The sequence below is a fragment of the Pezoporus wallicus genome, unplaced genomic scaffold, assembly GCF_028554395.1.
Source record: "Pezoporus wallicus isolate ANWC-B61680 ecotype Strahan unplaced genomic scaffold, APGP_CSIRO_Pwel_v1 contig_3710, whole genome shotgun sequence".
Lineage (NCBI taxonomy): Eukaryota > Metazoa > Chordata > Aves > Psittaciformes > Psittacidae > Pezoporus > Pezoporus wallicus.
Genome location: NW_026640315.1, coordinates 2,373,019 through 2,400,943, shown reverse-complemented (window position 1 = coordinate 2,400,943; position 27,925 = coordinate 2,373,019). Strand labels below are relative to the sequence as shown.

General features: G+C 43.8%; 1 protein-coding gene across 3 annotated transcripts in view; it reads right to left on the bottom strand.

The window, feature by feature from the left end:
• RAB11FIP4 (RAB11 family interacting protein 4) overlaps positions 1-19,751 on the bottom strand; it is a 113,176-nt gene extending 93,425 nt beyond the window's left edge. For 2 of the 3 annotated variants that reach the window (XM_057418656.1, XM_057418655.1), the window contains exon 1: positions 19,428-19,751. In XM_057418656.1, coding sequence (XP_057274639.1) covers positions 19,428-19,571 — 144 coding nt within the window. In that variant the 5' untranslated portion in view covers positions 19,572-19,751. The remainder of the gene's footprint in view (positions 1-19,427) is intronic. The other variant, XM_057418660.1, reaches the window with a different exon arrangement.
• Positions 19,752-27,925: the final 8,174 nt, after the last annotated feature.

Here is a 27,925-nt window from a genome sequence, read left to right as displayed (position 1 = left end):
TAGAGTGGCATCAATGAGAATTTCATTAAAGCTCAGTTACACCGATGCCAGAGTTAATGGAGAGCAGAGTTAGAGCCTTGAAGTGTCCTTCAGTCTAAGGGAATAAAAATCCTAAGCACAATTTGCTCACCTAATAACATGAAAAGAGAAACTCTAAGTTTTTCCAGGTGGTTTTCTACAAGGTCTCTAAAGGCTGTGTTTTCTTTTGTTCACATTCCACTGTTTTCAAGAGTGTCAGAGGACAGACAGGTTCTCCCTCTTGTTATCTCTTTCATGCCAATAAAAAAAAACAGAATATGAAGCTTCTGGGGTATTCGGCAGTAAAGACCAAAGACAGTCAGTCTAAGATGAAACGTCTTTGCTTTTGTTTGAAAAGATCAGTGAAATCTTCCCACAAGGACAAAGACTCTGAAAAGATTTAAACAAGTGCTCAGTTTGCATTTAGAAGTTTTAATTCAGACCTCACAGGCCTTTTGGTCCAAGCTTGGCTGAGCCCAGTTCAGGCAATATCTTGCATAGAATCAGAGCTGTATCTTCCTTCACTGCCACAGACACAGCTAGATGCAGACTTGAGATACGAGTAAGCTTTTGTTCTTCCTGAGCAAGAACTTAAAGCAGGACCAAGAAAATCTGTGTTTAAGCAGTCAGTAGAGGTTACAAATCACAGCTGATATTGGTAAGAAACAGTGAACACTACAGAAAAACATCTACAGTAAATGCAGTGGTCACATGTGTCTTCAGGCACTGCTCATTAGTCTCTTGCATTTAGTACTGCAGAGAAATCTGCTGATACCTTTCAGACAGTATTTCCACCCTTCTCCCTTCTGCGTTCACTACAACTCACATATTAGCATTCCTCCTGAGTGCCCTTTAGCTGATTTGAAAGTATCAGGAGTGATTGCTTGCTGAGTCTGTCCCATAATTCTAAAATCCAAGTCAATTTTAACCACACTAAGCAGACACAAGGAAGGGTACCTTGTTCTCTTTCACTCTAGCCCAATGATTCTGAGGATTACTAGTTTTCTTGGCACTGATCTTTGGCTCTCTTCTAACCACCATGGCCCTTGGCAAACAATGCTCTTCTAAATACATGGCTTACCCTCTTCTCTTCAAGGTACTTACTAATTAGGCTCTGATCTAGCCATCCTCTTTGGACACAGGGAGCCCTCCTAAAGTCGATGGAGCTCCACGAAGGTGCAAAATAATGCAAGGTTTTGCAATTTCCATTTGTTTGAAGAAATTTCCTACTGCCAATCTCAACAGCCTAGAAGATGTTTCAAGCAGACGTTTCCTCTCATTCAGACAGCAGCCCATGCAAAACAAGCCAACACTTAGGTACATCCTAACTTTACCACCTGATTTACATGTGTTGATGGACTGGACTGTGTCATACTCAGCCACATTTGTACATGCTCAATCTTTCCATGGAAAACAAGCACGAACCTGATCCTGAACTGCAGTGCAGGACGTGACCCCACATAATGGTTGGTTTGCTCCCTCTGGCAGGAGCAACACCCTCATCAAGAGCAACAGCACAGACTGTGGCAGATAATCACTCCATTGTTTTCTAACATTACAGGCTGGTTTCCAGGCTCTGCTGTGCTCAAGCTCTGTTCACAAACACTCAGCCCAGACAGTGAAATGGAAAAGCAACTTTATGTCCACTTTTGTAACAGGGGAAAATGAGATGCCATGGCTCAGACTCTAGCTTGTGACAATACCCATCTCTGATTTAGGAAGATGGGATGGGGAAAATGCATACAAGTAAAAGCTGTTTAAAAGCAGCAGGCGTCATGAGAGTTACAGGTAACCTGTCAGATACAGATATGACACTTTCACTTCACGTGGTGACAAATGCATCACTGCAACAAACTGTCAAAATATGCTGACAGACCTACACATAGTGAATAGAAACCTGTTTATTTTGCTGTTAATCCTCCTACTGTAATTCAGCTTGACGGAATTGCGTATCTCCTTTTGTTCCCAATGCACAGATTATCCAACATGTGGATAAAGTCCCAGTTCAAGGATGCTGTCTAGATGGTGGAGATGGTTTTCTAGGTCTGGATAAACAAAGCTGTTCATACATTTGAACTCCAGAGTCTGAGCTCCCTCCACAGTCCCACAGAAGACAGGAACTTCACTAGGAGTTCTGAACCTACACTAGCTAGGAAAGATTTAAGAGCAGAAAGGTGTATTATGACAACAGTCACTAGAAAGAGTGCTGCCCCTGAAAGAAAGACAGAACATAAACCCTGCCAAGAACCTCAAAGTAGGACTATAGGTAGCAAAAGAAAAAGAAGAGACTGACACAGAAATAGAAAACAGGAGAGGAAACACAACATGAAGGAAAAAATCAGCAACAAGTTTAGCATGTGCTTTTTTACACTAAGTGTGTGAAGCTCTACACACAGCAGTAAGACTGCTCAGTGCCTTAGGTCTCTGCCCTTGGAGTCCGCAAGACTTCCCTACAAAAGCATTGCATTCCATCTTGGATGAGCCAGTGGAGAATTTCCCGCATATAATTTCCTTTTTCTCAGCTATTTTGATTAACCTGATTGCTCTTTACTGCAAAGAGCAGAGCTCTCAGGAAACTAGGAAGTATAGATGAAGCTCATCTTGAGTGTGATGGATTCAAGCACCTTTTCTGCACTTGGCTTATTTTAAAAGGTCAGATATAATTGCAAACCATAGATGGAGGGTACCCGTATCAAAATTCTCCTCTTACATATTTTCTTTTGTGGCATGTGTATTTGAGCTTCCGCACTGCTCTCTGTGATTCAGGTGGATCTCAGAGATCCTTAATAAAGCTACAGAGCAGTTCAACTTTCCAAATAAAAAGATGATTCCCATATTTCACTTGAATGTATTTAATCTAAATATTTGAGTGTTTTATGCCATACAAGAGGAGTCAGTGGCTTGAGTCACAGTGGCAACTAACACTAGCAGCTCCAGCCCCCAGTTTAATCAGAAATCACTGCCAAGGAACAGACAGCATTTGTTTCCAGACCAAGTAGGCTGTCAGAATATTTTGTGTTATCATTTAGTCTGACAGCACTATCAGAGTGTTGACTCAGGCCTGCCCTGAAGATATACTTTGGAACATCTTGATCAGTGAGCACATTTCCTTCTAGACGCTGCTCTGCTATTCAGAATCTCACCTTGCAGGAATGCTGAGCAGTTTAGCCCCAGTGCAGCACAACTGCAGAGCGTGTGATTCAAGGGAAGAGTTTTCTGAGCAGCTTTCTGAAACAGGCCACAGATATTCCTGTTGAAGCCAGGGCTGCTCATGCACACAGCCAAGCCTGCACTGAAGTGCCAGGTGAGAATTCTGCAAGTTCAAATCCACTCTCTGTCAACACAAGTTTCTGGTTCTCCACCTTCTCCTTCCCAACCTTATTCACTTAAGAGTTCTCTCTCAAAGAGGCAGCCCCTGGCTCATCAGAAATATTATGCTGTAGCTTGGGGAGACTGATTTAACATCTCCGTATTCCTGACACTTGTCCAGTCTAGCCTTATATATCTTGAACATTTTACACCTACTGTCAGCAGCTTCCTCCACTGCTCAGCTCTCCTTACAGATAATGAACCAGAATCAAACAATAAACTAACCTGCCTTCTGGAAATGATGGATTTCTACTTTACTTGCAGAATTTAATAATGAAATGTACTTTTGCTGTGGAATTCTATAGCCTGGTTAAAACCTTAGAAAGCTGTCAGTTTTTACAGCCTTTGTACTTTCAGATTAATTTCCAGAGAATCAAGTTAAAATGGGTGCCCCCAACCATACAGACTTCTTGAAGCTTAACTTCAACAAATCACTGCTGTAGAGTTCAACTTGAACCTATTATTCAAGTCCATCCCTGTTCAATGGAAACTATCAATGCTTTTATCTTCATATAGCTAGACTCTACTAACATCACTGGGGTCTGAGCACATACCTAGTGACTGGCACAACTGAAGCCTATAGTTTTTCCTCTCTTTTACTGCCTTTATCAATGATATAAATTCTGCCACACACACAAGGCTATCCATCAGCATCTGGCTATAATTCACAGAGGATAAGCAGTTATGCAGGCTGTACTGGACTTCTTTGCACCAATGCTGTTGTTAGATATCTTCCCCTGCCTTTTAGAAACCTAATCTTTTTCCCCTTTTATTTTGTATTGACAAATTTTCAGCACAAGTAATGGAGCTTCTTATCAAGCTGCTCAGCATCACAAACTCTGGTACTGCAGCAATGCACCATCAGTGAAACAGCAGATGTTCCTGGTTGCATGTGGATCATCAGCTCAGCTTTCATACCAAATGTGTTTCTCATTTTTCCCCTTTTCAGGAAGTGTTGCCCATCAGCAGCATTCCTGGGCCTAGCCATCTACAGAGCTGCTGTGGCAGGCTGCTGTGTGTGACACCTAAACCAGACATATTCCAGCTCAGCCCTGTCACCTCTTTGACTTCATCATCAGCTATGATTCAGTCTTGGCACATGCCAGGCACTGAGAGGCTGTACCAAGCAGAACTCTGCTGAGGTGCTGCATAGACCCTTTCTGATTAAAGGATTTATATAGCACTGCCAAATCCTTTTTTCCTACCCAGCTACCTTGAACTCAGATTTTCAATCTAATTCCACAGAGCTTTGGCAAGAGATCTCTATTGCAAGCAAAAATATCAAATTTAGACCACTTCACAGCCCATTGGAGGCTATTCTTAACTTGGGTAACTGCACCAGAATCTTTATTTCCCCTCCCCACTGATATTGTGAACAGTACTTCAAAAAAGTAACAAATTAGGAATTTTTACAGGATGCCAAGACTCAACAGCCCCCAGGGAAGTCCAATGCATTTCTTGGCTGCTTCCTGCATGAACATGGGCTCCTCTGTACAAATCAATGTCATAACTCTCACTGATACAGGCATTTACCACCATGAAGCTTGTACCTGATCATAAGAACCCAGGGGAGCTGTCTTCTTTGGCATGAGCTTCGTCATAAAGTGTTCTGCTAAATGCTTCTTGTTGGTGCCCAGACCTCAGGATTGCAGACCCACCTTGCAACTGATCAGAGGCAAGCTTTGTCAAGAAAGCAATTAAGTATCTGTAGGAGACAGCTTCCCCAGAAACAACGTGGGCCTATTGTTTACTACTTGCCCTGTGTTTGTGCCAAGAGGTTCTAGAATACAGTCTCCCCCAGGCTGTACAAATGCAGCTCCTCGCACCCTGAAGAACCCGTAACCCAGCTCAAGAGGAGACAAAATCCTGAGTTTATCGGATTTCTCAGGAGTCATTTGCAGTTTTGCATGTGCTGAACAAGACACTAAAGAGAACCGAGTTTCAGGGTTGCTGAGCACTGGAAACAGAGGAAAACAGAGTCTGGTGCTGCCTCTGCCCACAGGGCTGGCTGGGGTGAGTAATTGTTCCCAGATTCTTCTACAAGCCAGAGAGAGATTTCAAATGCCCTTCTCTGACAGCTGTGCAATGCCATTTGATGTCTACAAATAGTGCTAAGAGGACAAGGCACTCTCAACATTTATCATCATGATAAAACCTGTCTTGCAGAGCCACCAGTTAGCGTATTGCACTGTTGCATTCCTATTAGCAACAGCAAAAAAGACAAAGAAGAGGGATCAGAGCAGCTCTGCTATCTACCACTCCAAGACACTCTTTTGTAACAACACTTGCTGAGTGAGAGCCAAGGCTGTAGGAATCTAAGCAGTTGCTTTAGATCCCCTACCATGTGCCAGACCCTGAATATTCATAACCTATTAAAAGCTTTCAAAGTGTAAATTCATCTCACAATCAAGTGAGCTGATTTATTCACACAGCTGAGTCACACTCATTTACAGACTGTGACCTAAATCTATTAATCTGCCACCAAAAAAAGGTCTTTATTTCGATACTATTAGTTGAACAAAGGGGAATATTTCAAAGGTGTGTGTGGCATTTCCTTCAAGCAGTGGCTGATGCACAGCTCAGGATGGTACAAACCCTTCCATCTCTGCTTGTCCCAAGAAGGGATGCAGATACTGCTTACGCTACCTGGCATGTGGTGACCTATTTAACAGACTTCACAAAATCTTCCTGGGAATCACATCAGCTCTTTAATAAGAGTCTCTCAAGTGCCAGTCGGGAAGGATCATGGAAACCTCACCTAAAGACAGCAGTAACTCCTTCCTTAATAACAGAAAGCACAACAGCCAGTTCCAACAGTAGGGAAAATTGCTCTGCTGAGAACAATGTGTTACTCGGTCCAGCATCTCCTGAGTCTACTTAGGGCCAAGGTAGAATTTTGCTAAACCTCTACTGTACCTGGGGAAATAAAATCACATTTTCAAAGAGTCACTGACTTCCAGCAGAATTAGAGAAGCATTAAATACAGTTTGGGGGATTAGACTTAAAATGCCATCAAAATACCATCTTTTGATAGCTTCTCCTTTCCTCCCCATCTGATAGCCGATGACATTCCCAGAGTTCATTGCTGGTATTGTAACTAGACCCATGAGCTCCTGAAGAAAGGGTGAGTTTTTGAAAGGTTAAAGTTCAGTCCTGCACAGAAATTGCCATCACATTCTAATTACAGTGTGCACTGAGCACACACCTTGGGTCTTACAATCAAGTTCCATTTCAGACTGGCAGTTTACTTCCAGAAATCAGTTCCTGCATGTAGATATTAAGATAGACACACATACATACTCAAACAGCACTAACACGGATATGTTCCATTTCACCTGTATTCCCTTTGTATTCGTTCCCTGCTGTCCATCTGTTTGCAATCTGCCTGTTTGAAGAGAACATCTTTCTTCCCCCTTCCCACTGGGATCCTTCTGCCCAATTCGTTTAGAGAAACCACAGGTCAATGTGGATGACAGAACACAATCAGCATTATTGACAGCAGGTTTACCAAAATTAAGCAGGCATAATGGCTCATAGACTGATTGTAACATGGGTTTCTACCAGTAGCAAGAAGGGAAAAAAATACAGAAAGGAAAATAGAGAAATTAAAGTTACACTTGTATTTGAATATTTAGAGAAATACCTTCTATGACTGGCACACCTACTATCCAGTGAATGACACAAGCTCTAAGACAGTGAGCTTTCAAGTAGTTATAAAGTGTGAAAAGGGAAAGAAAAGAACCAGTGTACCCATTCAGTAAGGTCAGATCACACAGGCACCTTCAGGTACTCTGAGAACACCCTTCTGGAGTCTCACTTCTTCATACAAAGTCCCCAAAATCAAGAGCTAGTTCTGCATCTTTGCCTCTGCAAAAGGTGCTCCAGAGGATGCTCTGCCTGGTGGCCTTGTAAGCTCAAGAACCACGTCTGGTGAAGGCAACAACAATGAATGCAAGTGTCCCTTCACCTATCCTGCGCCACACACCATTCTAGAAGATGAACCTGATGCTCATATCTCATGACAGAACAAAGTAAAGGGGGTGGAATGGGGAATCAGACCCCATGTTTCGCAGCTGTTATCCATGGCAACCCTCCCTCCTGTAAAAAAGGTATTTGAAATGTGTCTCTTCACACTTCTTCCCCAAAATAGAGACACCAACAATTTCTTGCTGTGAGAGTCTACACTCCTACTCTCTTCACCCTGCACTGTAAATCCAGGGAGTCAGCATTACAGATTAGTGCAACATCTACAGAATGCAAGAGATAGCAAGCACTGAATTAGGAGAAGTGCCATTGAGCAGAATGTATGGCTAAAGAGCCGCTGCAGCAGCCAACTGCAATAAACCCAAAGGTAATTTAGAACCACATTACTGCACCAACTCAATCAACCAAGCTTTTCACCTGAAATGTTGTATAAATCATTTGTGTTTAGAACCACTTTAACTCCTCCAAAGCTCCATTCCCTTCCAAACAGGTGCTAATTTGCTTTAACATAGCCAGTGCTACCTGACCAGCATTATTTAAACAGGAGCCACCAACCAAAAAGCACAAGCAATGATGAGTCCAAAACTTGAGTTTTCTCTAAGGAAGGATGGAATAAACTGGGAAAATAACATAATGAGGCCATCCTGCATTACTTCAGCTAGTCTCCAGCAAAAAAAGAGCACCCAGAGCTGTGATGCTGTGGACCGACAGCGGTGATTACAGTCTGTTCATGATGTGTCCCTTGAGGCATCACTGAATCTTATGCATTGAATCTCCTTGTTGCATGGTGCCCTCCTTCTCCTCCTCATAGCATTCTGTGGCCCCAGGGAACAACTGAAAGCAGCAATTTGGCTCAGTGTGTGCCAATGCACTCAATATTTGGTGCCCACCCCAAAGGATGAGCTGATAGAGAAGATGACCAACCTCTACCAGAATCATGCAGGGAGCAGCATGGTTCATATGCACAGAGCACAAGAAGTACCAAGAGGATGCTTCCACACACCATGACTGTCAAGTTTCTGAAAATCTATTTAGAATGCCATGGGGAAATGAAACTATTGCTGGGGGAAAAAACTGCAGTTCACAATAGTCATACCAGGTTTTACAAGAAAAATCCAGTAAGAGAATCACAAGGGCCTACGCACAAAGAAAAGACAATCTGTGCCTTATACTTCTGGCAAAATCAAAGTGGTTTGTGAATATTCTACCTTTTTCTGAGGTTACCTGGGTGACTACACAAATCAAGAACAAATGACCTGCCAGCATTTACACCAGGACAGTAAACTGACCTATGCCAAATTCGCTGTACATAGCAAACCATCTTTTCATCCATTGGAAAGATATCATGTGCTTGGTTAGAGCCAAAGCTTCCAGTCTGGCTGACAGATATCCAGAAATTCTCTATATGACCAGTATAGTCATCTGGCAGAGGTGACTCTAAGGACAGTTGTGAGGTGGTATGTTATTGATAAAGATACTAGCCTGTCACCCCAAAGTAGCACTGGCAGTTCTAGAAGTATTCACCTCCAAATTTAGACTTTCCCAAATGAGAGCTGTCAACAGCAGGCTGTTCAAACCAATCTCATTCTCTAAAAAAGACATATTGGACTGTCTGATTGGGAGCAAATATCACAGCACTTCCCAGTAACTGCATCCAACTGTGCAGAGGAGCTTGCATTTGGCAAAGGGCACTCGATTCCCAGGTGAGAAGGCAAGATACAGTTTTGCTCAGTGGAAACTTCCATGCCTGGTAATCGCTCGGTAAGGAAAGCAAAACTGACATTATCAAAGCTCCTTTGAAGATGTGTCCCAAACCACTTCTCAATTCTTTATTTTCAAACAATCCCAAAGAGAACTGAGGAATGAAACATACTTTTCATACCAGAGGCTACAATTCAGAGGTTTCACCAGTTTTCATCAGTGTCTGGCTGCAGTGAATGAAGTCAGATCATCAGAGAATGATGACACAACCGTGAACTGTGAAAACCAATAGCCAAAGAAACAAATACTTGTGAGCCCAAATCCTATATCCTCTTGCACCACTTTAAAGCTGTTCCTGCTTCCTACCAAGCTCACTGATTCCCTCCCCACCCCAAAGATTACATGCTTCTAGTCTCCTAAAGCGATTGGCATTATCCATGGTTTTGCTTTACCTATTGCTTTATTTTCCCCACAGCTCTGGATAACTGCAAGCTGAACATAACTTCAATTAGTCAGGGGAAAGGTGTCCTGAATAGCATATTTCCTCCTTCTCCTACCTCCACAGTCTCTGCTTTTGCTCAATACATAACTTGCTAAAAATTGGAATTTTTCAGCTTTCTCACCAAGTAAAGGAAATCAAACCAATTATTTTCTTTTTCGTGTTTCTCAGAAGAAAACTGAAACACAAATGCTTTGTGTTGAGAAAATCTTCTGTTTTGGAGCATTATCACTTGTTGTTTGACAAATATTTCAATTTCGTCAATAAAAAGCTTCAACTGGAAACAATCAAGATAGCCTACTTCAAACAAACAAACCAAACAAACCCCAAACCCCCAAAGGTGAAGTTAACCACATTCTTACTTTTTTAAGGCAAAAAAAACCTTCTTAAACTCATCTAAAATTTTAGGATTCCCCCACCCCCTGATTTGGGGTCTATACGTTACTTGCCAAAAGAAGACAGGAAGAAAACATGAGCTTCGGTTGAGACACTCTTATGCTGTTCTGTACTGCTGAGATGCTGCCACACTGCAGGTGAGCCAACACCTGGAGTTTCTCAGCATTGAATAAACACATAATTAATTGTCCACATTCTACAGAATCAATTTTATGTTGTCAACAGCTCTGTCTGTTGTCAGGTATGTCTGACCACAGGAGGGAACACAGGTTTCAAGTGAGTTGCCAACCACTGTAGAGTATGCCTGTGGCAGAATTGGGATACTCTGATTTGGAACAGCTTAGTCTACAATGTTTTGTTCCTTATGAAAATGGGTTACCTGATGGAAAAAATTCCCAAAGCACCCATTCAGAAAAGAAGAAACACTATTCAACACTGCAGTTCTTTTTGGACCAAAGTAAGCACACTGCTTCAGAGCATGCTCATCAACATGTTATCTTTAGCCTTCCCAGCAGCACCAGATTCCCCAGTAAAATCAGTAAGCTGCTATAGTAATTCTTCAGCACCATTTTTTTTCCTGGAGATTTATTCCCTTTAACAGCAAATGCAGAGCACTTTTTCTTCTGTTCTACAAAGCTATCCAAGGTGCTGACTCTGCTAACAAACATTCATCAGGAGAATATCTGTATTCACTTAAAGTTGCTGTGCATACACCTGAAAAATGGTTAAGTTCAGGATCCAGCTGTTATTACACCCATGCCTCAGACTGAATCCTCAAATCAATGCCTTTGCTCTGTTCAATTAGCCTCTGAAGGTGAAGGTTGTGTCTCAAAGCTGCTGCTCAGGACTGTGCCTCCCCTCACAGAGAACACAGCTCTCCTGTGGGCAGAATCAGTCTATCGACTTAGCTCTCTTTGCCCGGGCACAACTGGACCTGGTGGTGCACAGATCCTGAAGAAAGCACAAGGTTGTACAGCAATTGTTATGGAGGCTGCATAAAGCCTGAAATAATGCTGTAAAAAAATTACACTCCCATTAAATACATTTTTATGAGATACAAAGAGGCTTTGCTCCCATTTCAACACATCTGCTGTGGTGACCCTCACAGTTCAAACAGACTGGCCATCCCAGCTTGACAAGGCTGTCAGCCAGCTCGTGGCCACATTGAATGCCCACATGCATCACTGAACACAGTAACTGCCATGCTGGCCACCCAACCCAGCAAGTGAACCAAGGCCCTCAAGGGCAAAATGTTCTTAAAACCTGAATGAAAGAAGCCGTAACAGCTAGATAGGGCAACTGCAGCTGGATGCAAAAGGGCTCTGTTCCATACTACTGGCCACAAGCTCGTGCTTGGTCTGTAGCATGATCAAAACCAAATAAAGAACCAGCAAGAGAAACAGCAACAGAGCTGGTCTTTACTACGAGGCTGCAAATCCTGTGGTCAATCCTTAATCCTTTACACACAATGGTCACACCACTGAATGCAATGGGACCAGGATTCCTTGGGTCAAAATGCTCTCACTGACGCTGTTGGTAGTCCCAGAGAGAAATAAGAGCAGAATCCTTCTCTTACAACCCCCTTTTCTTTCCATTTGCACCGTGCACCCCTAAGAGCCTTCCATGGCTGCCTTTAACCTTCTTCCAAGCAGACTTTGTTGTATTTTGACACAATACCACACCAATCTAGCACACAAAAGACTTCTGCAACAAAATTCTTCTAATCAGAGTCCTTATTAGAGCTTTTTTCTGTTCCAAATAGCTAATACCACCAAGGAAGATGGCAGAAAGATGGCCTTAGCACCATTACCAGAGGATTCTGTACTACTTTATGGTGACAGAAAGTCCAATTGCACAAGGACAAAAGGCTAAGTGCCAACAATTACAAATGGTCTCTGTGCTGACATCTCTGTGGCATTTCACTTTTTGAATTGCTTTTAGTTACTGCATCCTAACATACACATCATATGGTTTAATAGGTTAAAATGTGTTCAATTGATTGTACAGTTATTTACTATAAAACCAGTGAAACTGCCAATACTTTAGGACAGTTTCTCATATCTATTAATACCATACAAATATATGGACAAAGCTGTTTATATCTGCACATTTGTTTGTGCTTTTTATTATAACAACAAAAAGCATCATTGGAAAAGAATACCCCATGTTCCAAAAGCCATCTGGGTCCCACTGCGGAGGGTCAGTTCATCAGAGGTGATTGAATACCACCAGGAAGTCTTCACTGTCCCATTGCAAATCTTCACAACAAACTGGTCCCCAAGGACGTCCAGAATGACACAGACGAAATGGGACACATGCTTCATCAGCAAACTTGCAGCAGGTGTACCAGAAATGTGACCCCGTTTGGAACACCAAAAAACACTGCTGCAGGCTGAAGATCCCCTATAGAAAAGGGCTCCCTGCAAGTTTCCTATCCAAGGGCTGCTTGCAGGAGTTTGTACCATGACCCTGCTTCTCTGCTGAAAGGGAGACAGAGCCTGCTCTGGGGCAGCAGGGAATGGCTCTGCTCTTCAAAGAGCAGCCCTGAAGTGAGAGGGGAAAAAAAGTTCAACAATGCAGGTGTATGCGTGGTATCATGGAACACTTTAAAAGACACATGTTTGAGCACTGAAATACAGGTAATTTTAAAATTGACACCACTCTAGAAAGTGGCTTGGTTGACATCCCTCATTCCACCAGGCCAAGAGACTCCACTCCAGAACAGATAATTCCAGTACCTTTCCGTCTAATTTCAGGAAATCAGAAAAGTCTCTACCATTTCTAAGCTTTTCACTTGACACGCTAAATCCATAACACTACACCCGAGCTAAGTAGTCAGTGCAGCTTTAAAATCTGAAGAGTACATTGCAATTTCTCCAGGTCCGTGCCTGTACACACTAAACCTGTCTCTCCTGCATGATTTTAACCCCAGAGTTCACTCCTGTCACTCTGGGGCCAAACACTCTGCAGAGCTAAAATGGGATGAAAGGCTTAGGAAGGAGCCCTACTATTTTTAACTGCATATAAAATGTGAAAATAGCATTCACAGGCCTATAGAAACACTTATTTGTCTGCAAATAAGGCCCTTCAATTATACCTTGAGTAAAAAGGAACTGAGATGTATTACAGAGTGCTTTGTTTACGCTCGCACTGCTGTGTAAAACATATGTTATAGTACTAGTGATTGTGTCTGACACTCTCTTTTATCATTCAGGTACTTAATCACACCCTACACTGAGTTAACTACGTTCAGAGCACGTATGGGTATTTATTCAGCAGCCTGTGCAAGTATCTAGGTCTGAGATCATGTGTGTCGCCCAAAATACTGTATATTTTAAGAACTGTTAGACCTTCATCTCTAGCTCTTGAGCAGCCTCATTCAAAAATCAGATCGGGGTTTTAAATTGTTTGTGAACATTAGCATTAAAATCAGACACAATAAATAGGAAACTCAGCTGCACAGAGAACAAAAGCAATCACATTTACTTATGGAAACATTAAAAGGCAATTGATTTTTTCCACTTTGTTGCTATAAAAGCACTGCTGCCGAGCACGAGTCGATTGTGCTAAATTGTAGGTAACAATGCAATTTAGAAACCAAAGATAGTTCTGCACTGGGGATCACCCACACAAATACTACATGGCAGGGGCTTGTTCCTCCTCCAAGACTTACCCTTCCTTGCAGCAATTCTGTATAAGTCACTTTTCAAAGATTAATCATATTAGAGGAATAAAATCAGTATGTGCTAGAATTTGCAAAAGCAAATTTCTAGAGAACACGTAGAGATGTCACAGCACCAAAGTCACAACTTAACAGCATGGACTGAATCAGGCATGGAGAGGGGGGAAGAGGGAGAAAAATTTACGTAGACAACACGTGGTCTTGCTAGGCAGCCAAATGTTTTAACATCACCAGTTACCTGTGCTACATTCCACACTGCATACAAAAGATGCAGTCATGTCATCTGTGCTTGATCCATATGCTTTTTCCTTTACTTTCCATATGCTTTTACATTTACAGTCACTTAAATATCAAAAATTGCTACCAAAATTGTTTGCCTTTCCTTTGTGCATTAAGAATTTACTATTTCAGATCACTGACTTGCATGGCAAAACGTAGCAACAATCAATTCTTAACTATACATGCAACCCCCTCAGAGCTCTCACCTTGGAAATGCAAACATATTACACAACGAATTAAACTCATGAGTGCACAGCAAACTGCAGCTTCTCTCTCCACATCAGTGCTTCAGAAAATGTTTGATTAACAGTAAGTACTAAGCTTGCTTTCTGTCAGCTGTTTAGAAAATACATGCTTAGTTTCAGGGTATACCAAAGGGCTACTTTAAACATATTCAGTGCTGATTTATATAGAATTAGAAAGGCTACAGTGACTGTACCTTGTCTAATCCACAAACTAAATACCCCACTCTGCCATTTCAGAACTGCATTTTCCCCCAAGTCACTGTCAATGAGATGAATATTTGGGTCATTAGCAAATATAGTTTTAAGGAGTCTAAATGAGTGGCAGCCTTGCTGCTATCTAGGGAACACCATCACACAGAAGTGCTCTTTGCATTCTCATTACATCTAGGCAAATACTTTCTTTTTTCTGTCAGTAATTATTTCGAGGGAAAGCAGAGAAGAAAGAAGTCATAACTCTTTTCTGCCTCCACTATGAGGATGGCAGTATCGCTTGGTAATACCCTAATACTTTTATTTCAATGCCTCAGTGTCAGTCTCCTTTTCTTATGGCTGCAGGTAAATCCAGAGCATAGTGCTATTATCAAGAAGGTATGCACTCATGTCTGTCATCATGCACAATGATGTAAATTTGCAGAAATTCCATTAATTTCTGGGTACAACTCTGAAATGCAACATTATGGCTGAGATTCACCCAGATCATTCAGAAAGGCTCCATATTGTCATGCAGTTGAAATTACACTCCTGCACTTTACAGAACAAGCTACTTACAGAGTAGTTACAATAGAATAGCTGCGTTTAGAACATGACTGTCAGGTGTCCCTGGGAGACATCTGAGAGCAAGTCAAAATGAAGCGTGAGGACTGTGATTAACCTCAGTCAGCAGCCACAATCTACTACCTGAGCAGCACTTCATGTTGATGACTTTAATGTCAGCTGAGAATAGGGATGAATGAAAGCAACTAAAATTAACAACAGGCATCTCCCTATTTCAATAGTTTCTTTTGACCATAAAGTTTAATTTGTTCACATGTTCTTTTCAGCTACTTCTGTTCTACACCACTAGTAAACCATTGACTTAAAGTGAATTACTGTCTATTCACAAAAATAATTTATATTGGCCTATAGATATTATTAACTGCTGAAGTTCCCTCTCAGGTGTGACACTGCTTCAAATTGGTGAGTGTCTGTTGATCATGACAAATATTACTGTCTAAGCACCTGTATGGTTTGCACACCTCCAAAAGGTGCTTACACAGAAGTCATCAACATGTTCAGCATGTTTCACTTGTTGCTCAAAAAGGAATGTAAAGCTTAAATAGAATCTGGCATAATGAAACATCAACTGGCACTACCCTGAAATACACATTCACACAATCCACTGCCAGAACTGGGGCTTGCTGAACATGTCACTCACAATGCTCCTAGACACTTGGCTGCTAGTGCAACTATCTTCCCAGTGAAAGGGAACCAGATGGCGAGCGACTCTTGGCATTTTTCAATGTTATGTGAAGTGTTTCTTCAGTTAGTGAGCACACGCCATCCCGTCAAGTCGCTTTGGAAACAGCCCTTCACATCTTTCTTCAGATTCCTCCACAAAGAGCAAACAGCCCATTCAAGAGGAAGGCAAGGCCCAAGCCTGCTATTTTTAAGCCCTGAACCAGAAGTCTTAGCTAGGAGTTTCTGTTGTCAGTGGAGATAAAGGAGCACCTCTAAAGATTTATTTCATCCTTGGGTCCTGTTATACCCTTTGAATGTTTAATTGCTCATCAATGACCACAGGGGAAGATAAATAGAGACAACTCAGTTAAATGCCTACAGTCAGATGGGATGAACAGAGGCCAAAATGCCAAACTGCTTAAAAGCGTTAAGTTCCACAACTATTTGTGTGGGCAAGCAGTGCTTGACAGCTAGCCTGGTCTGCTATTAATTCAGGCAACACAGCAGCAATTTAGAGACATGACTCTGCTCCTGGCTCTGCCAAATTAAGATGACCAAGTCACTTCTTCATCTAGATGAGCCACATGCTCTGTAGGGCAAAGCAAAATTTTGCAAGCAATATTGCTTGAAGTGATTTCACAGCCAGAACACCTAAACAGCTGCTCTGAGGCAATTCTGCTGCTGTGGATTTGCAACGACTTCATGGCAATAAGAGCATTTCAGTGTGCATGGGAAAGGCAGAATTGACTGAGGTACAGTCATGATGGTGTGGTCTTAAAGAAGAAAAGCAAAGCATAAAGTTATTAGAAGCAGAGACTTCAAAAGCCTGCTAAAAGTAAAATAGTAAGGAAATTGATCAGAAATCTTAAAGTTTATTATTTTGACTGTGCAGGTAAGGACTGCTTTGCTTGAATAGTAAGATGTTGCCTTGCTGCAACATTTTGCCTTGGGGCAGTTTTCAGAGGATTATCTTTCAGGAATGATAAATTTCAGCACTGTTACTGACTACCTGCACACCCACACCCACACAAAGAAGAAAAAAAAAGGAATTTGAAAGGAAATGAAAAAAAATAGAAAAGGCTAAATGCCCTGCAGAGTCCAACCACAGCCTGACTGAAGCTACTATTAAGGATTTATAGACTCCAAGCTTTGGATGGCAGTGACTCCAAGGAGGTAGAGAAGAGGTGGAAAGCTGCGTATTGGGCTGGCACAACTGAAGGGGCAGATACTCTCTCGTTTCATTTTGTGACCCAGGGCTACTGTTGGTAGGAATCAGAATTATTCAGGCTACCATGCTACAAATTTAGATCCTTCCTGTGGCCAGATGAATTATGTAAATAGAAGCAGCAAGTAATTTACACATGAGGGCAAGTCTGTCTTTCACTGACGCCAGTGAAAAGATTTCTTTTGAATGTAAAGGAACCTAAGGTGGATCAGGTCCAAGAAGTGTAGCATGTTCCAATGAATACTTAATTTTCAATGACAGTAAATGCTCTACTGTGTTAAAGGGAGCTGCTCTCTAGCAGTGTCTCCTCAGTTTAATTTCATGAGATGGATTTCTGCACAGAGCTTATTAGGTTCCTGCGGATGCAAGGCTGAAAGCACGGTGCTAGATGGAAGAATAGATTCTCACCGTCTCCAAACATCAACTGTGATTCATCACACATAAAGTTCATTTTTAACAAGACTTAAAACCATACTAGCTCACCTACCATGATTGTTCTACAGTAAATCTGCACTTGGAAAACTGATGCTGTATTTCCCTAGCAAGGCTCTTTTGGCGATTTACAAATCCCATTTACTCAGCTGACACATGCTCCTTTGAAGTCAAGGGACTGCTAGCCAATGACTGTAACAGGCAGAGGGAAGCAAACCAGAACAAGTTATATTATAACCCTGATGGATACATAGATAGATTCTCTGACCCAGTTTTGCAACGATCTTATTGAACACTGAACAAAATACAAACACATTTCTCATCACTGGAGATCTCTCTGTGTGTGCCCAGTAAGTCAGCCCATCCTGAAACCTAGACACTACCACTGGCAACTGGTACTTTTCTACTGGCATCATTGTTAAGATTTCCAGTTTTCTTTCCCATTCTATTTAAATATTTTCCAACTAATTTACTTCTAAGCTCATGAGATCAGCACCTGAATCCTCCTTTGCATCTTACAGAACATGCTCCCTTCTCACAACCTTACAGATTTCTAAGACGAAAAAGGATCGTTACGCTCATCAATGCCATCCTGCTGCAAAACAGGCAGTGGAATTTGACCAGTCTCCCTCGGTGCTGCAAGAGAAAGCCACTGATCTGCCGCCACATAAATGTGGTAGTGCAGAAAGCAATTCTGATGCAGTCTATCTGGCGGGAAGGATTTAAAGACTTCTATTAGTTTATAAGAAATGAGACCAAGAAATAAATAAACCCAGAAATCAATAAAGCTCTCTACTATTACTCATTTCTCCTCATTCTGCTGGTTAGAAAAAGAAGCTCTATCTTTTCATTAAGAAAATGTTTAACAGACCTGTGACTATCTGCAAGCAATAAGCCTTCTGTCTTCTGGTCTTCCAATTTAATTCACAAGCTGTGTTTCATTAGCAGTGGTAAGCCAAAAATAAGTCATTTGGTCCAACAGTTACTGTGAATTCACTCTGGGTTTGCTGCCTCTTTGGCATCCCTTTATAAACTACCATTTAATTGGCTCCTCACATTAATTTGCTTTATTGTACTTTAAAAGGTTGGCCGATACTGGTTTTCTGAATACTATCCTAGTCCCAACGCTACTCCCTTTCCCCAGCACCTGAAATTGCCGGGACATATTGTGAAGCATTAAATGGTTCTGCGCAATATCCCAAGAGTTCTCCTAGGGAAAGAAGCGTTTCTTGCTGGTTAATTTGTTGGAACTGCAGCCCCTGATTGAATCACTTAAGGGAACTGTTTCAAACCAAAGGCACATCATTACCCTCGCAGACACTGGCCTGAATCCCACTCTCATTTACACTGATGTCACAGGCTTACAGTGGTCCCACTGATGCAGGGGCCCCACCGAGACCAGTGGCGCGACTCCAGATTTACGCTGTGTCACTGAAGGGCTGGATGGAGCCCTCACTTCCAACCCATCACCTGAAGGCTTTCGGGTGCACCTGAGCTGGTGCTTCCCTGCCTGTTCAGACATCGCTGTGCTTCACCTGCCCGCTGCCCGGCTTCAGCTCTCTCAACCCCAGGCTTTGCTCCCCGCAGAGCCTGGGACCCCGGCGAGGGCGCAGCTCAGCCGGGACGCAATAACCCCGCTGTCACCACGATAAATACACTTCCCCGAAGGGCGCAGCACCGGCACGGCCCAGGGAAGGGACCCTGACAGGGACCTGTCCCCCACACAGGGAACCGGGAGATAGATAAGCCTGGGCGGTCTGGGCCGCCCTGAGGGAACGGGGAGGCTCGGGACCCCCTGAGACAAGGGGAGAGCTGGGCTGTCTTTAGGGACGATTCTGAGGGAAAGGGGGAGAGAGGCTGGGTGGCCCTGAGGGAAGGGGCTCCAGAGGCTGCCATGGGGAGGGCTCTGGGACCCCCTGAGGGACTGGGGAGGGTCCGAGCTGCCCTGAAAGGAGCGGGTCTGTGCCGCCTGAGGGCCGGAGTCGGGGGGTCCCCAAGGGACGGGGTGAATACGGGCCGAGATGAAGGCAGGTGGGTGAGGGGGGTCCCGGTGGGGTCTGGCCGGGCACAGCCGCGGCCCGCTCGCCTCACAGCGGGAGCAGCAGGTGAAAGTTGCCTGGCTGCCGGGGCCCGGGCGGGACCGGGGGTCGCCTCACTCACCTCATCCCCTTGGCCGAACTGCAGCCCCAGGGCGACGAAGTGCTCCACCCGGATGAAGCCGTCCGCATCCTCGTCGCACACGTCGAAAACCTCCTTGAGCTTCCGCAGGAACCGCAGCAGGCTCGCCGGCTCCATCGCGGGCATTAGCTGGAGGCCGGCGGCACGGCCCCGGCCGCAGCAGCCATGATCGCCCGCGCCTTCAGCGGGTGCGTGACATCAGCTCGGGCGGGAGGGACGGCGACGAGGAGGAGGAGGGAAGGATGGAGGAGAGCGGAGAGAGGACGCGAGCCCCGGGCGGAGGGAGGGAGGGAGGGAGCGAGGGAAGGGAGAACAATAGCACAGAGCCGGAGGATGCAGGCGGCGGTGGGAAACCGCGCTCGGCAGGGGCGGGGCCGGCGCCAGGGGGCGCTGCGCTGAGGGGAGAGGCGGCGCCGGGGCTGGGCGGGAAGCGGGGCGTGAGGGGAGAGGCTCGAGAGCGACGATAATCGCGACAGGGGCAGCGGGGGAGGCAGATCGGCACGGGGAAGAGGAGTGGGGCAGGGGAGCCCCGCTGCAGGGCGCTTCACAGCCCCACAGCGCGCTCCTCCTCCCACCACAAGTTAGAGCAGGAGCCACGCTGCAGTTCTTCATGGGGAAAACACATCGATCCCGGTCTGAACAGCGCCAGGCCGAGGGGACAATAAGCAGAATGTAGTTAAGGGGAGGGAAGCAGGGAAAGGAGGACAAGCAGAGGTTCCCGTGCTCCATTGTGCTCAAGCGACCAGGCAGAGCCATGCAGCAGCATTCCTTGTGCCTGGGATTGGCTTAGAACAGATACTGTTCACCCACACATTAATGAGACGTGGCTGGTAATGAAGGGATGTCCCTGCCATTGCAGGATCCCTCATTAAAGCCTCCCGTGACTGCTGTGCTCCACAGCTGCGGTTTAATTCCATCTCCGTCCCTTTTCTCTCTCAGGTTTTTAGACCCTTTTTGAAGCCCACAGCCATGAGGTACCAGAGGGAAGAGCAGGAATGGTCCTGGTGCCTGCCTTGTGCCTCAGACCAGGAATGACGGGGCATCACCCTACGGAGAAGGAGCACTGGCTGAGTCAGGCTCAGGTACTCACTGCCTCAGCCAGCACTTTCCACTGCAGTTGCTAAGCACAGGTGAACCATCCATCACCGAGTGAGGTTCTTGGGTGACTGATAAAGCTGTCCCTCTTAAGATGGCCATAGAAGCGCAGCAGGTTCTGAATCGAGACAGTATCCATTCATTTGCTTCTTGCAGTAAGACAGGTCAATATGGCCCTTAGCAACCCTGAAAATCCCATTATTAGAGCAAGCTGGTAAAATTCATCTCTGTTCTAGGAGCAAATAGGAGTGTTCTCCTCAGGAAGTTTAGCTTCTTTGAGCACAAGTGTCAGCTCTTGCAAATTGAATTCAGGAAGAGGTTGACCTGACAGCCCTGTAGGCTGTAACCTGGCTGTCAATCAACAACACAGTGACACTGCACTAGTAATACAGCTCCCCATATACTCCCCCTTTGACAGAGAGATAGGGAGCTGGTTCCAGGGCCTCTGCCACCTTGACCTTCCTTTAGTTTTACAGCAAATACAGAAGAGTTCTCCTGCGAGGGGGGAATAACCCAAAGAAATTCCAAGTGCAGAGATCAGATACGAGCCTTTAGGAAGAGTTGTGAGGAGAGCTGAACAGGAAGCAAAATATTTGATCAGCAAACTCCTCTGAAGTTACAGCAGGGTTCTTAAGATGTGAAAACATTCAGCTGTTATCCTGGGACCCTTGAACTCATCTTCAGGTTACATGGGGATTGAGCTTAGCACACGCTCAAGGGCATCTATTCAAAGTACTCAAAAAATCTGTGAGCTGGTACTCCTCAGAGCCATGGAAAGCACACCCATGTGGAATCAGTGACTGTCAGGCTGACTGCTCCCAAGTGGAGTTCAACCTCTTTAAAGCTTCAGAGCACACGTGTGTCATTGTCTCACCTTGCTTTCCCAGATTGCCTCGGAGTGCCTCCTTGCACCACCTCTGACTCACCCCTCTCTGTGCAGTCCTGGACACCAAAGTGGAGTCACACCAAGTACGCTTGGGGAGGGGGAAAAGAAAGGAATATTTCTTCCTGTTAGCCAGGACGAATTCCCACACCTCAGAGGGGGTCACGCTCTGTCTCATGGAATCCAGTTAATCTCCACTGACTCTCCTTTACCTTCTGCTGGAGGAAGAAAGGACTTATTCTAGATATGCAAATAAATGCAAACATAGATTTAGACCAAAACTGTCAGCATTAGAATCTGTGTCATTCTTGCATTAGTTTGTAAGGGGTGGGGGGAAGTGGGAGGGGAAGAGAAAAAAGCTCCAGCTATAGACACTACAGTTTGGGGAGTTAATGTTGAAGTCTGAAACTAACACAGACAGCTTGAGCACTGGAATCAAACAGATAAGCAGAAATGAAGAGGCTGTGGAAGATGTCGTTGTAGACAGCTGAGTACTGTGAGCAAAGATCTGACAGCTGGGAGATGATTTGACAGCACTAAACTGAGATGTGGGATGCTGTCAATAAATGTCCAAGATCTGAAAGCTGGGGGTACCCCTAATGTGCTGAAGGCAAGATACTGAGCTGAACATGTGCTGCATGCTTGCTGGGCAACTGCAATGGCAAGGCACAGTTTGTAAAGCTGAATCGAAGAGGAGGTAGATGCTTATCGCCAGTGGATGGAGCTGGCAGTACTCTTTGCTGATCTCCTCTTCTCCAGTTCCAGGTAGAACATGTCTGCTAGTACCAACGGGCTCTCCTTCCTCACTGGTTTATCAACATATTTGTGTAATCAAAGATGTTTGGCAACTTCTTCACTTAACTCATGCTGTACAGGGAATAAATATTTTACATGCTGCAAATCGAGTTTTCTGCACTTGAAAGACTGCTACCATATTTATCTGTTCAGAATAAAGAGTTCAAGAGGAAACATTTCATTCAATACCACAGGCCATGGCTGTCATTTGCAGGCTTTCTTTACAATCAGCTGCTTTTCTATCAATGTCACTTCCACTTACATAGAAAATTGTAATCTGTTGTCAGAAAGAGCATCCAAGAAGTGCGTTCCCCAAGGCTGATGACCTCTGTCTATAATTCTGGTTGTGTTCCAGCACACAGCAGCAACATCTTGAGACCCAGCCTCTCAGAACAGCCCCAGAATGCAATATCTTTTTATAGTATATACAAATGTAACTCTCATTGAGCATTTGGCTTCTACAAATCTTATTGTATTTTGAATCAAATCCCGTTTCCCACTGGCTGCTGTAGCTCTGCTTAGTAACAGAGCAGATGTGCTTTATCAGTTGGATATTTTCTTTAAGTGTCATATAACAGGCAGCAAGAAATGGCTTATTAATACTCTTGCCCTGCTTGAAAACTTAGCATGAGAAAACTTTTAGCTCTTAAATAATACTTCTAACTTACTTAGGTATGACACAGAAGTAAGATGCTTGACTTTTTAACTGCCATTTTCTCTAATTTTTTTTCTATTATACAAAAGTTAAATGAGAACAAAACAGCTGTTAGGAATTTTGGGGAAATGTTTCAACAAACAAGGATCTTTCTTTGAACTTTTCTAGTTGTTAAAGGACCTCACCTTGCAAAAGTTTGTGTGGTTTAGTTTTGTATAGTGTGACTGCTCTTGATCGATTTCAACAGCGTTTTTACCAGATTATGAATTAGGTGTGTGCAAAACTCTGCTAGATCAGCCTGGCTAGATGGTTAACTGCACTTACCTCAGCAAACACACCAATGTCTTATTTCCTCATACAACGCGTATAATTACCCTCAGAGACATGGACCAAAGTTTCAAGGATAGCCAGGGAATACACCATGTGACAAAGAGCAAGCCCAAGCACAAATCACAAACTGGAATGCTATGTGCTGGTTGAAGTTGGCCAATTTTGCTGTTACTTGCAATCATAATGCCTTGTTGTAATAGGGTTGTGCTCACAGAGACCAAAGTACCTACTCTTATTAAGTTATTGCTAAAATTAAATAATCCTCCGTATCGGCTCACATAAAACCGTTTCCACCGAGAATTCACAGCATCAAACGCGTGTTTCCAAGCGCTGACCAAGAATTTCCAGGGCTGGCACCAGAGGTGTAGCTGCTAACGCCGGCGTGGTCCCATGGTATTTGGAGGTCTCCTTACTCCACCAAGTGGCCACCCATTTCACTGCACCAGCCAAGAGAATTCATTGCTGGCCACCTTGCGTAGAGCTCAAGATGAGCTCTTCAACTCTTCCCTGACTAGCTCTAAGCAGTTGGGTAGACTTACATTTGCCTCAGATTATAACGCTCAATGGCATCTGGTGACCTCCTGAAAGCATTAATGGTGTTAGAAAGCATCTGATCGCTGCCAGGCCACTAGGTCATTCTGAACCTAAGTGCTTCAGGAAGCAATCTTCACTCACTCACAGGAGATTCTGGGTACAATGAAATGCTTAAGACTCCAAGACAACCATGTAAAAAGGAGACCTGGTGTAGCAGATACAGTAAAGTTATTTACAACTTCTACCGAAGACCTGTCAAGAAACAAACAATATTCCTGTCTCTAAGCAGCAAACATTAACAGAACTAAGCCCCCGGTTCTTGAAGACTATTTTTTCCCTTCCCTCCCTCGATTTATTAAAAATCATCTATCAAATCATGCAGCAGCTGTTAAAGACTGAGGATGCACCAGCCAGTGTATTTTCCTTGGGCTAACTGACCCATAACACAGTACATGAACTGTGCAGCGAGTTATCGTTTATTGCCTCAAATAGTTTCCGAAATCTTGCTTATTTTGTCCTATCCATGATGGACTACACATCTGAATAAACATGTTCCATCTGCAATCTTATTACAGCTGTCTGCAGGACTGTAATTCCCAGATACTGCTGTATTTAGCAACGCAATCTGGGACAGAATAATAAAATTAGAACATGATATACCATAGTGATGCTAAAGCCAAACCGTGATTACTTGTTGTGTCTCCAAGCAGATTGTGTGTAGACGGGTCCAAGTTGTCTGATTAATGGGAGATAAAGGACAGAACACAAATATTTGTGCAAGAGAATGTAGGTGCAGCAGCATCACTGCTGTGACCACCAATGGTGCAAATGGGCTGAGGGGCTACGAGCACAGTCTGACTGTTTCAAAGACAAATGGCCACTGGCTTGCTTGTAAGGCAACAGTCCTGAAAAGGGCGTTTTAGGAACAGAGAGGCAATTAGAAAAGCAGCTTAACCAGGCTGGTTCTAGCAGCCTTGTAACTGCCTTTTGAAAATGATTGTGGTAGGCATTATCAAATCTACTGAGTGCAGCTTGCAGATGGAATTATTCCAGCTGTCTCTCATGCCTAGATGATTCACTGATACAGCCAGATTCATCATAGTATCTACCTATACATTTTGGTACTGAGACTGAGGATGAAAATTAGGGGAGAATTGAGCTCCTTGATTTAAATTGGCATCAGCAAAAGTATGATTTTTGTCTCCCTGCTGTACACTCATTCTGGCCTTATTTGTTCAAGTCCCCTGTGAATCTGTGGTTGCTTTTGCCTATGTGATATCCAAATAAATGCTCTGGATGAGCAACTTCTACATCCTAAAACCTTGCCTTACCACAAGAGTACTTCGGAGTCAGATCTGCACAATACATCAGATGGAAATACTGAGCAGCAGAGCCACAGTGGGACATTTGCTGGACCTGGATATTATCTGGATGTTTTTGGTCTTCTGAGACACCTCAACCTCCTCCCTGCAGTACTGGAGCCACAGAATAAACAGGAAACCACAGCTCTGGACCACAAAGGCCCCCTTTGTGAGCTGAGACCTGATCTACTAATCTCAAAGTAGATTGTTTGCAGTGCCTGCCCAGTCCCTAGGACAGCAAAGAGGAGTTCCTGTCTGTCCCACTGTTCCAGAGGTCCCTGTAAGAGGAGAAATCTTCATAGTCCACCTCTTGCTTTCCAGCTTGTGGGAGCACCCAACACCACCAGCTGGCTATGATACATGACCACAATGCCATGGGCTTTTAGTGCTTTGGTTTTCAACCTCTAGTAGGTTAGGAGAAGGGAAAACAAAAAAAGGCATTAAAGTATGCTTTAGATTATGTCTGGCAGTGACCAGACCAGTACCTTTGTTTCTCCCCAGGAGCTAAAGCTAATCTTTAACTATCAAATCTATTGTATAGTAAAGGCCATAAACAATTTGTGAGGGTGAGCTGTGCTCTACTCAGATTCTCACCGTTCCCTCATCACGGTCTGTGGGTCAGATAAATTACTACTCCTCTCCTGAATCCCTTCTGGAGAAACATGAACATAGCCCAGACCTCAGAAGTGACACACACAAATTGTCCTGCCTTACAGCAGAGTAGACATAACATGACAGTGAAGAAGTGCTCCAAGATTTCCGTTTTGCCTCAGTACAGATGTTCTTTTGTTACGGCTTTAATCCCGAGATGCTGCAATGTTTCAAATGTTCATCTTTGAAAACAAGAAGCCTCAAACCAAACCCACAGCCACGTGGCCACTGTTAAGCCTCAAAGACATAAAATTGATGAGCATTGCCAAATTCCCTTTGGAAATAGCTTGTGATATTCACTCTTCCTACAGCAAAAATATTGGACACCAGCTTAGTTACATTAGACACAACTGCTGTGCCTGCACAGATACCTCAATGGTGGCAAATGGGCACATCTTGTCTCCTGCATTCAGATGCCCACACTAGTCTCAACCTCTACTGCATAGGAACAGCAGTGAAAGCCAGACCAAAGATCCATCTGTCCCATAGCCTCTGTGTACCAGTGATCACGAAGCACAGGTACATAGTGCTTTAAGGCACAGCAGATACTTCAAGTGACCCTTTCCCATTGTATCAGCCCAGATCCAGCAAAATAGAAGGAAAAATACATCTATTTATCACACAGAGGGCAACTTTCAGGCTTCCTTCTCTGGCTTAGAAAACACAGAGTATAGAAAGCCCAAATTGTCCATGCTGAAGAGACAGTACTCAATTACTGGTTTTTAACACAGATTTGTTTCTGTGAGGATTATCCTCAATTGATGGTGAGCAAAATAAGTCAGTAGCTCTCAGGCTACCTATGCAATCAAAGCCTGCAACTGCGGAGGATGAAATGCAAACACGGGGCTGGTTTGAGCTGTCCAGCATCTGTAAAAAATGTTATTAATATTAAGAACTATTAATTCAAATAGATCTGCCAAGCAACAGCCCTTATCTGGGCAGAACATACTGCATGAAATCAAAATGGACAAAGTATGTCACTGCTAATCAGATACACAGTGGGACTTGAACTCCTTTCAAAGCAACCAATTTCTTGCAGCATCTGCTGGACAGGTGACCTACCTTGTGATGAGCCATACAAAACCTTTGCTTTTTTGCTGCTTTTTGTCATTTGCATTTAAATGAAAGCTATTTAAAAGCTCATCTCCTCAGGTATTTTTATTCTAACGTGCTTAGATTTGGCCTAGCCCCTAAAACCAACAAATCACTACCGCCCGCCTTCTTGAAGCCATCTTTTTTTCCTTATAAGCCATATCTGTGCCAACAGCAAAACCTGCAGGAGCTAAAACAAAGCAGTACAAGAAACAGATGTCTCAGGCCCATCACTGAGCACAAGCTCTAGGCAATGCAAATCCATATCCTATTTAATAAAGGAGCTAAGAACAGCAGTAAATGCTGCTTTCTGGAGATACCATTTGCTCAATTCTTTCCCTCTATCAAACCCTATAGAATTAGTTGTTTGTGCATAATGCAAAGTATTGTATACAACAGGTTTCAGGACTTTAAGCCAACTCAAACTGCTGTTGTGGTTTAAATGGGAGAAAACTTGTGGGTTGAGATGAACAGTATAATAGGTAAAGCAAAAGCCACACACACAAGCAAAGCAAAATGAGGAATTCATTCACTGTTTCCCATGGGCAGGAAGGTGTTCAGCCATCTCCAGGACAGCAGAGCTTCATCACATGTAACCATGACTTGGGAAGACAAACGCCATCGCTCCCAACATCCCCGCCTTCCTTCTTCCAGAGCTTTATAAGCTGAGCATGATGTCTTATGACTTGGAATATCCATTGGGTCAGTTGTCCTGGCTGTGTCCCCTTCCCAATCATTGTGCATCCCCAGGCTCCTTGCTGGTGGGGTGAGAGGCTGAAGAGGCCTTGACACTGCCTAAGCACTGCTCAGCAGTAACTAAAACATCCCTCTGTTATCAACACTATTTCCAGCACAAATCCAAACCATTGCCTATATACTATATATTATGAAAAAAATGAACTCTATCCCAACCAAAACCAGGCTCATACTTACTTGCTTGGTGAGCTATTTTGAAATACTCCTAGAATGCAAACATACAGATTTACACACCTCCCCTTCCTGTTGTTCATCTAATGTTCAACAAGCGCATACAAACAACTGCTGGTTTTGATTCTGCCTGGCCATCCTGGGTGCCCTTCATGCT